The sequence below is a fragment of the Cherax quadricarinatus genome, chromosome 46, assembly GCF_038502225.1.
Source record: "Cherax quadricarinatus isolate ZL_2023a chromosome 46, ASM3850222v1, whole genome shotgun sequence".
NCBI lineage: Eukaryota > Metazoa > Arthropoda > Malacostraca > Decapoda > Parastacidae > Cherax > Cherax quadricarinatus.
Genome location: NC_091337.1, coordinates 11,614,603 through 11,625,620, shown reverse-complemented (window position 1 = coordinate 11,625,620; position 11,018 = coordinate 11,614,603). Strand labels below are relative to the sequence as shown.

Sequence of the window (11,018 nt, the reverse complement as noted above, 5' to 3'; positions counted from 1 at the left end):
CCTCTATACTAGACACACAAGGTTCACTCCTCTATACCAGACACACAAGGTTCACTCCTCTATACCAGACACCCAAGGTTCACTCCTCTATACCAGACACACAAGGTTCAGTCCTCTATACCAGACACCCAAGGTTCACTCCTCTATACCAGACACCCAAGGTTCACTCCTCTATACCAGACACACAAGGCTCACTCCTCTATACCAGACACCCAAGGTTCACTCCTCTATACCAGACACCCAAGGTTCACTCCTCTATACCAGACACACAAGGTTCAGTCCTCTATACCAGACACCCAAGGTTCACTCCTCTATACCAGACACCCAAGGTTCACTCCTCTATACCAGACACACAAGGTTCAGTCCTCTATACCAGACACACAAGGTTCACTCATCTATACTAGACACACAAGGTTCACTCCTCTATACCAGACACACAAGGTTCACTCCTCTATACCAGACACCCAAGGTTCACTCCTCTATACCAGACACACAAGGTTCAGTCCTCTATACCAGACACCCAAGGTTCACTCCTCTATACCAGACACCCAAGGTTCACTCCTCTATACCAGACACACAAGGCTCACTCCTCTATACCAGACACCCAAGGTTCACTCCTCTATACCAGACACCCAAGGTTCACTCCTCTATACCAGACACCCAAGGTTCACTCCTCTATACCAGACACCCAAGGTTCACTCCTCTATACCAGACACCCAAGGTTCACTCCTCTATACCAGACACACAAGGTTCAGTCCTCTATACCAGACACCCAAGGTTCACTCCTCTATACCAGACACACAAGGTTCAGTCTTCTATACCAGACACACAAGGTTCAGTCCTCTATACCAGACACACAAGGTTCACTCCTCTATACCAGACACACAAGGTTCACTCCTCTATACCAGACACCCAAGGTTCACTCCTCTATACCAGACACACAAGGTTCACTCCTCTATACCAGACACCCAAGGTTCACTCCTCTATACCAGACACACAAGGTTCACTCCTCTATACCAGATAAAGATGAGTGTCACACGGGGTAACCCCCACACAGTGCAGACACAGGTGTCACACGGGGTAACCCCCACACAGTGCAGACACAGGTGTCACACGGGGTAACCCCACACAGTGCAGACACAGGTGTCACACGGGGTAACCCCCACACAGTGCAGACACAGGTGTCACACGGGGTAACCCCCACACAGTGCAGACACAGGTGTCACACGGGGTAACCCCACACAGTGCAGACACAGGTGTCACACGGGGTAACCCCACACAGTGTAGACACACGTGTCACACGGGGTAACCCCCACACAGTGCAGACACAGGTGTCACACGGGGTAACCTCCACACCGTGCAGACACAGGTGTCACACGGGGTAACCCCCACACAGTGCAGACACAGGTGTCACACGGGGTAACCCCACACAGTGCAGACACAGGTGTCACACGGGGTAACCCCCACACAGTGCAGACACAGGTGTCACACGGGGTAACGCCACACAGTGTAGACACAGGTGTCACACGGGGTAACCCCACACAGTGCAGACACAGGTGTCACACGGGGTAACCCCACACAGTGCAGACACAGGTGTCACACGGGGTAACCCCCACACAGTGCAGACACAGGTGTCACACGGGGTAACCCCACACAGTGCAGACACAGGTGTCACACGGGGTAACCTCCACACAGTGCAGACACAGGTGTCACACGGGGTAACCCCCACACAGTGCAGACACAGGTGTCACACGGGGTAACCCCCACACAGTGCAGACACAGGTGTCACACGGGGTAACCCCCACACAGTGCAGACACAGGTGTCACACGGGGTAACCCCACAAAGTGCAGACACAGGTGTCACACGGGGTAACCCCCACACAGTGTAGACACAGGTGTCACACGGGGTAACCCCACACAGTGCAGACACAGGTGTCACACGGGGTAACCTCCACACAGTGCAGACACAGGTGTCACACGGGGTAACCCCCACACAGTGCAGACACAGGTGTCACACGGGGTAACCCCCACACAGTGCAGACACAAGTGTCACACGGGGTAACCCCCACACAGTTTAGACACAGGTGTCACACGGGGTAACCCCCACACAGTGTAGACACACGCGTCACACGGGGTAACCCCCACACAGTGTAGACACAGGTGTCACACGGGGTAACCCCCACACAGTGTAGACACAGGTGTCACACGGGGTAACCCCCACACAGTGTAGACACAGGTGTCACACGGGGTAACCCCCACACAGTGTAGACACAGGTGTCACACGGGGTAACCCCCACACAGTGTAGACACAGGTGTCACACGGGGTAACCCCCACACGGTGTAGACAGGTGTCACACAGGGTAACCCCCACACGGTGTAGACACAGGTGTCACACGGGGTAACCCCCACACGGTATAGACACAGGTGCCACACGGGGTAACTCCTACACGGTGTAGACACAGTAAAAGACTGGGCAGGCGGTACAAAATACCCCAACAACAATCAGAGGCGCCATTGGTACACTAAGAGAAAACACAATAAGTGTCCGGGGCCCAAGACTGCTCAACAGCCTCCCAACAGCCATATGGAGAATTACCAATAGGTCCCTGGCTGCCTTCAAGAGGGAACTGGACAGATACTTAAAGTTGGTGCCGGATCAGCCGGGCTGTGGTTCGGACGTTGGACTACGTGCGGCCAGCAGTAACAGCCTGGTTGATCGGACCCTGATCCACCAGCAGGCCTGGTTGTGGACCGGGCCGCGGGGGCGTTGATTCCCGGAATACCCTCCAGCTAGACCCCATGTATTGTCACACGGGGTAACTCCTAGAGTGTAGACACAGGTGTCACCGGGGTAACTCCGACACAGTGCAGACACAGGTGTCACATGGGGTAACTCCTACAGTGTAGACACAGGTGTCACACGGGGTAACTCCTACAGTGTAGACACAGGTGTCACCGGGGTAACTCCTACAGTGTAGACACAGGTGTCACCGGGGTAACTCCTAAATAGTGTGGACACAGGTGTCACCGGGGTAACTCCTACATAGTGTAGACACAGGTGTCACCGGGGTAACTCCTACATAGTGTAGACACAGGTGTCACCGGGGTAACTCCTACACAGTGTAGACACAGGTGTCACCGGGGTAACTCCTACATAGTGTAGACACAGGTGTCACCGGGGTAACTCCTACATAGTGTAGACACAGGTGTCACCGGGGTAACTCCTACACAGTGTAGACACAGGTGTCACCGGGGTAACTCCTACACAGTGTAGACACAGGTGTCACCGGGGTAACTCCTACATAGTGTAGACACAGGTGTCACCGGGGTAACTCCTACACAGTGTAGACACAGGTGTCACCGGGGTAACTCCTACATAGTGTAGACACAGGTGTCATCGGGGTAACTCCTACATAGTGTAGACACAGGTGTCACCGGGGTAACTCCTACACAGTGTAGACACAGGTGTCACCGGGGTAACTCCTACATAGTGTAGACACAGGTGTCACCGGGGTAACTCCTACATAGTGTAGACACAGGTGTCACCGGGGTAACTCCTACACAGTGTAGACACAGGTGTCACCGGGGTAACTCATACACAGTGTAGACACAGGTGTCACCGGGGTAACTCCTACATAGTGTAGACACAGGTGTCACCCGGGTAACTCCTACACAGTGTAGACACAGGTGTCACCGGGGTAACTCCTACAGTGTAGACACAGGTGTCACCCGGGTAACTCCTACACAGTGTAGACACAGGTGTCACCGGGGTAACTCCTACACAGTGTAGACACAGGTGTCACCGGGGTAACTCCTACACAGTGTAGACACAGGTGTCACCGGGGTAACTCATACACAGTGTAGACACAGGTGTCACCGGGGTAACTCCTACATAGTGTAGACACAGGTGTCACCCGGGTAACTCCTACACAGTGTAGACACAGGTGTCACCGGGGTAACTCCTACAGTGTAGACACAGGTGTCACCCGGGTAACTCCTACACAGTGTAGACACAGGTGTCACCGGGGTAACTCCTACACAGTGTAGACACAGGTGTCACCGGGGTAACTCCTACACAGTGCAGATAAAGGGGCTCGTATATAAGATAATCTTGTCTGTATAATACCACAGCCTCGATATCAATCTAAATATTTTGATTATCTCTCATACCCCAGAGTCGCCGCATCACCCATGCAGATTTTGCGCTCCCATGATTACGGCAATAATAATAATAATAATAATAATAATAATAATAATAATAATAATAATAATAATAATAATAATAATACTTTAATTATCAAAGTAGGCTTCTGAAGTATGTCTGGTTTGTTCTTTGATAATATCAAACATCTCAACTGGGTACCTGGGTGTTAGTGGACTGGTGTGGGTCGCATCCTGGGACAAAATTGACCTAATATGCCCCTTGTTATGCTCTGCATAACAAGCGGCATTCTACATAGTAGTATGTCATTGATGTCGGCTAGACCTGTATACCCTGTATATGTACTTGTAGAAATAATGATATTAAATATTATTATTATTAAATATTAAATAAGATTTTCAAAATAAATGGGTAGGAACACAGTGATGAACGTCAGTCTTGTGGTGTTCAGTGTTCATAATGTTTTTATTGGTAACACAAGACTACATCTGAGAGATAACAATGTTGAAGGATTAAGGAAACCATAGTAGACGTCAGTGTGGTGAGTCAACGTCAGTGTGGTAAGTCAACGTCAGTGTGGTGAGTTAACGTCAGTGTGGTGAGTCAACGTCAGTGTGGTGAGTCAAAGTGTTGTTCACGGTAGTTTCAGTAATGAATAAATCTTATAGAGAACTTTTGGTGTAGTAACATGTTGTTTGGTAGCTGCTATGACTAACATTACACCTTAATAACAGTGTCTGTCATGGCAACTGAACGCAGTTTAAGGCGTTTTAAGCTAGAAATTAATTACCTGCACATTCTTGGCGAAATTTTAAAATAATCAATATTATAATAATTTAAGGTGCTTAATGCATACAGCAATAACACAGCAGCTGTACTGCAGCATGCAGCCATTTTGTCTTAATTACCACTTAAAATGCTGTCGCTTCTTTGAGGTATAAATTGTTTGTCGCGAGGATAATGAACGTATTGGTAAGATAAAATAAATATTAAGAAATCAACAAAGGACATAATGTATGTATGTATGTAGCGTAGTTGAGGTCAACAGTAGAGCCTCTGGCCCCAGGTCAGGACGCCACGGTAGAAAACCTGGGAAAGACGTGAATCATACAGGTATATCACAGATACAAGCTCTTGGACTCTGGGCACCTTAAGTTGAAACATTATCTTTGTCAATACCCTTAATTATATACCCTAACTAAAACTACCCACAACAGCCTAGAACAAGACACTAATGTTTTACACTGAGTAAACACAATTTTCTAGGATGGAAACTCAGTTCATCTACCAATAAATCCTATAACTTGGTTTCCTTTATGTTCTACTGCCTCGGTATACTGACTACTGGCAGTATACCGTATACTGCCCGCTTTTACTGCCTTCACTTGATTTCCTAACATCTATGTTCACATAACTTTTATTTAGCTGCACCTGTTTCCTTTTATCTAACTTTTATTTACATTTGTGTCTCCGATGTACAGCACTTCCACTGTATGTACACCCAATCCACCAGTTTAAAGTTTTGTAGAGTAATAATAATAATAATAATAATAATAATAATAATAATAATAATAATAATAATTAATAGTAATAATCTCCAATATTTACACTTGTGTGTACTAAAACTGACGTGTGATTTATTAAGGTATCCAAGTAAGATTGCAATCTCGGAGGCTGAGGTAATGGTGACCGTGAGGCGAGTGTTGTTATCGTGCTGCTGTGTTGATAGTGCAGAGCACATGCTACTGTTACTGTCGATGACGTATATCAAGACTAATATTGGTCTATCAATAGCAGGATAGTGGCAGCAGGTGAGGAACACTCACGGCGGAACACTTCAAGGCTAATTCATAGATTTTATACGCATGTGACTGCAAATTCCTGCGTTTAGTGTCACATGGTTGATCTCAACACGTCAGGGACGTGAGTGTGAGACGAGGGGAAGGAAGGGCAGGGGGAGGAAAAAAAAGGGGGAAGGGTGAGAGGAAGAAAGCAAGCTTACCATTGGCCGTGATGTAGTTGGAGGTAAAATGGAGGTTGTGGTGGAGGTTATGATGGAGGTGCTGATCCCAGAGTGGCACTGCCGCTAGGTCCTCCATGGTGAGGGTGTCGGGAGGGTGGTGGTGCCCCCCCAGCATGCCCTGCGACATGGTGTGCCTCCCTCAACGTGCCCTACACCGCCGCCTTGCCAGGGAGTCACCAGGGGTATCAAACCATAGCTGCAGCGGTGACGGGGCACCCTGTCTGCCCTCCCAACACTGTGGTCAGTTGGGATGAGGCATGGGGTGTATGATTGGTGTAGTGGCAGGGTGTCGGGGGTGAGAGTAGTGGGTGAGAGGAGAGTGGCAGGGGATAGAGTGACCACGTGGCAAGACCATCACTCACGGTGTTACCTTCACCTGACCAGGCTTCATACCACCACCACCACAACACTGCAACACCTCAACTCTCACATGCTTCCTTCAACATGTGTTTGTGTCTAACATCGCTGATCCTCACAACAACTGTTCCGTCAGCGAAGTCACCAGTACGTAATGAAGCGGCACACCCGTATGGGTCATTCAGAGCAGATGTTAACACTTCTTCACTCTTTATGGTGAGGATACGGCAATGACATCAGTGATAACTGAGGAAGCGGGGATGACAGCTGGGGTAGCGGGGATGACAGCTGGGGTAGCGGAGATGACAGCTGGGGTAGCGGAGATGACAGCTGGGGTAGCGGGGATGATAGCTGAGGTAGCAGGGATAACAGCTGGGGTAGCGGGGACTCCTGATGGTGGTAGCAAGGGTAGCGGGGACTCCTGATGGTGGCAGCTGGGGTAGCGGGGGCTCCTGATGGTGGTAGCTGGGGTAGCGGGGATTCCTGAAGGTGGTAGCTGGGGTAGCGGGGACTCCTGATGGTGGTAGCTAGGGTAGCGGGGAGTCTTGATAGCCGGAACTAACGCATCAGAGGTCAGCAGTGTAACTTGGACGATCAGTACACGTGGTCAGGTAGTGGGTGGTGGTGAGGTAGTGGGCGGGTGGGTGGGTGTGGGAGAGTGCTCACATGGGTAACATCATGTGGTGAGACTCAGGATCCCTGCCACACACAACACATGAACAACATTAATGTGTGGCTGCAACATTTCCTCAGCACCACCATGTTGTCATGCCGCTGGAGAATACCCTGCTGAGCACACACCCTGCTAAGCACACACCCTGCTAAGCACACCCTGTTGAGCACACACCCTGCTGAGCCAACTTCAACACTGGCAGGGTCTCTGGCATTAAGTTTGTGTTTGTGGGTGGGCTGCGGGCGGGCGGGTATGAGGGTGGGTATGGTGGTGGTGAGAGCGGCGGGTGACCGTGAGTTAGGGTGGATGTGCACACACTGAGGGGAACCTGGCTCAGTGTCCCCTCTCTCTCTCTCTTTATCTCTCTCTCAGTAGTTGCTGCCTCACCCGCCAACCAGCCCGCCATGCCTCTCAAGCGGCCGCCATCTCTCCCCTCAGCCCCGCCCCCTCCACCATCACCCCCACCCCCTCATCAACACACTCACACACACTAATACACTTACACGACCTCGTGAGGAAGACTATGGGTGTGTCATGCAGTGTTCAGGTCAGCAGAGGCTGCTTCACCCACCAAAACAGTCAAACAATATCAAAATACCGGTTACAAGAAAGCGTGTCTGTCCTTCTTGCCTAGGGAAGGCAGTATGTGTGTCCTTCTTGCCTGGGGGAGGCAGCATGTGTGCCCTTCTTGCCTGGGGGGAGGCGGCGTGTGTGCCCTTCTTGCCTAGAGTGCCATAGTGCCTGGGAGCAGCGTGGCACTACGCTACACTCGCCCTCCATAACGATCACGCCCCTCTTTCCCGCAACCCAGCCATTATCTGCCCACACCTGTACCGCTGTCGAATATTCCCACGTTACTGTGTGGAGGGTTATCCTCGTTCAGGGGCTCTCCCCTATCCTCGCTCAGGGGCCTTCCCCTATCCTTGCTTAGGGGCCCTCCCCTATAACTTAAAGGCCGCCTCCTATCCTCACTTAGGGACTCCCCCTCATCCTCGCTTAGGGGCTCTCCCTTATTCTCACGAGCCTTCCCCTATCCTCACTTAGAGGATCCTCCCCTATCCTCGCTTAGGGGCCCTCCCATATCCTCACTCACGGGCCCTCCCCTATCTTCGCTAAGGGACCCTCCCCTATTATCGCTCAGGGGCTCTTCCCTATCCTCAAGGACCCTCCCCTATCCTCACTCAGGGGCCCTCTCCCATCCTTGCTCAGGGGCCCCTCCCATTCCTCGCTCAGGGGCTCCTCCCATGTCCTCGCTCAGGGGCCTTCTCCTATCCTCATTGATGGGTCCTAGATGGTTATCCTCATTGAAAGAGCATAATAGGTTATCCTCGCTGAAGGGCCTAGCAGGTTATCCTAGCTGAGGGGGAATACTAAGTTATCCTCGCTGAGGGGTTCTAGATGGTTATCCTCGCTGAGGGGTTCTAGATGGTTATCCTCGCTGAGGGGTTCTAGATGGTTATCCTCGCTGATAGGCTCTAGTAAGTCATTCTCGTTGATGGGCCCAAGTAAGTTATCCTTTCCGAGTGACCATAACAGGTTATCCTCGCTGAGTGACCATACGGGTTTCGCTGAGGGGCCACCGTCGACACCTCCCTCTCCTAACGTGCTAAACCCGGACGGGCCACTCAGCGAGCCTCAAAACACTATCTCCGCCTAATCACTTATTTATAGAATTTTTCAAGGATTTCCGTCCAGAGGATGAAATCAATTGCAGATGTTTTACGGCTGGCAGGGCGTGAATGTTGCCGTCAGTGAGGGGGTGACTGAGTGGGGGAGGTGACGGCATGAGTAGGGGGAGGTGACTGAGTGGGGGAGGTGACGGCATGAGTAGGGGGAGGTGACTGAGTGGGGGAGGTGACGGCATGAGTAGGGGGAGGTGACTGAGTGGGGGAGGTGACGGCATGAGTAGGGGGAGGTGACTGAGTGGGGGAGGTGACGGCATGAGTAGGGGGAGGTGACTGAGTGGGGGAGGTGACGGCATGAGTAGGGGGAGGTGACTGAGTGGGGGAGGTGACGGCATGAGTAGGGGGAGGTGACTGAGTGGGGGAGGTGACGGCATGAGTAGGGGGAGGTGACTGAGTGGGGGAGGTGACGGCATGAGTAGGGGGAGGTGACTGAGTGGGGGAGGTGACGGCATGAGTAGGGGGAGGTGACTGAGTGGGGGAGGTGACGGCATGAGTAGGAGGAGGTGACTGAGTGGGGGAGGTGACGGCATGAGTAGGGGGAGGTGACTGAGTGGGGGAGGTGACGGCATGAGTAGGGGGAGGTGACTGAGTGGGGGAGGTGACGGCATGAGTAGGCGGAGGTGACTGAGTGGGGGAGGTGACGGCATGAGTAGGGGGAGGTGACTGAGTGGGGGAGGTGACGGCATGAGTAGGCGGAGGTGACTGAGTGGGGGAGGTGACGGCATGAGTAGGGGGAGGTGACTGAATGAGTGGGGAAGTGACTGCATGAGTGGGGGAAGGTGACTGTATGAGTGGGGGAGGTGACTGTATGAGTGAGGGGAGGTGACTGTATGAGTGGGGGAGATGACTATATGAGTGGGGGAGGTAACTGTATGAGTGGGGGAGGTAACTGTATGAGTGGCGGAGGTGACTGAGCGGGGAGTTGACTGTATGAGTGGGGGAGGTGACTCTATGAGTGGGGGAGGTGACTATGAGCGGGGGAGGTGACTGTATGAGCGAACGAAGTGACTGTATGAGTGGGGGGATGTAACTGTATGAGTGGGGGAGGTGAATGTATCAGTGGGGGAGGTGACTGTATGAGTGGGGAGGTGACTGAGTGGGGGATGTGACTGTATGAGTAGGGGAGGTGGCTGAATGGGGAGGTGACTGTATGAGTGGGGAAGGTGACTGCATGAGTAGGGGAGATGACTGTATGAATGGGAGATGTGACTGTATGAGTGGGGGAGGTGGCTGTATGAGTGCGGGAGGTGATTGTATGAGTGGGGGGTGGTGACTGTATAAGTGGGAGTGGGGAAGGTGACTGCATGAAGGGGTGGGGATGGAGGTGACTGCATGAAGGGGTGGGGATGGAGGTGACTGCATGAGTGGGGTTGTGGCTGTATGAGAGGGGTGGGGGAGGTGACTGTATGAGTGGGGTTGGGAAAGGTGACTGTATGAGGGGTAGGGGTGGAGGTGATTGCATGAGGGGTAGGGGTGGAGGTGACTGCATGAGGGGTAGGGGTTGGGGTGGAGGTGACTGCATGAGGGGTAGGGGGTGGAGGTGACTGCATAAGGGGTGGGGGTGGAGGTGACTGCATGAGGGGTGGGGTGGAGGTGATTGCATGCGGGGGGAGGAGGTGACTGCATGCGGGGGGTGGGGGAGGAGGTGACTGCATGCGGGGGGTGGGGGAGGAGGTGACTGCATGCGGGGGGTGGAGGAGGAGGTGACTGCATGCGGGGGGTGGGGGAGGTGATCATAACTAGTATAGTAGTAATAACACCATCATAGTCTCTCCATTCCCCCTGGACCCGCCATCACCATTAACTCTCCTTAACTAAAACTTTTCAAGTCTCAACCTCACTAACACTGCTGTCTACACTCACTTTCCCCTAACCCCCCTCTCCCCCCCCTCTCTCTCTCCGTGGCGTGGTGTAGGACACGTGCCGCGTGCATCACATGCCCCCAGGCACGTGTCCTACACTACGATATATAAGATCACTTTGTTTACCCTCGCTTGTTGTTACAAGATGACACACACGCCTCTGAACACTCACATGTACACAAGTACGCTCACATGTACACCCACAACTACACTCACATGTACACCCACAACTACACTCACATGTACACCCACAACT

At 52.2% G+C, this 11,018-nt stretch overlaps 1 protein-coding gene across 6 annotated transcripts in view; it reads right to left on the bottom strand.

Annotated features, from left to right (window-relative positions):
* Su(H) (recombining binding protein suppressor of hairless) overlaps positions 1–11,018 on the bottom strand; it is a 499,304-nt gene that overhangs the window by 60,647 nt on the left and 427,639 nt on the right. Inside the window, exon 1 of one of the 6 annotated variants that reach the window (XM_070094524.1) lies at positions 6,165–6,349. The exons of the other annotated variants lie outside the window; for them this stretch is intronic. Within the exon in view, the coding sequence (XP_069950625.1) occupies positions 6,165–6,312 (148 nt within the window). The 5' untranslated portion in view covers positions 6,313–6,349. Of the gene's footprint in view, positions 1–6,164; positions 6,350–11,018 lie in introns of those variants that run through there. 6 annotated transcript variants of the gene reach the window in all.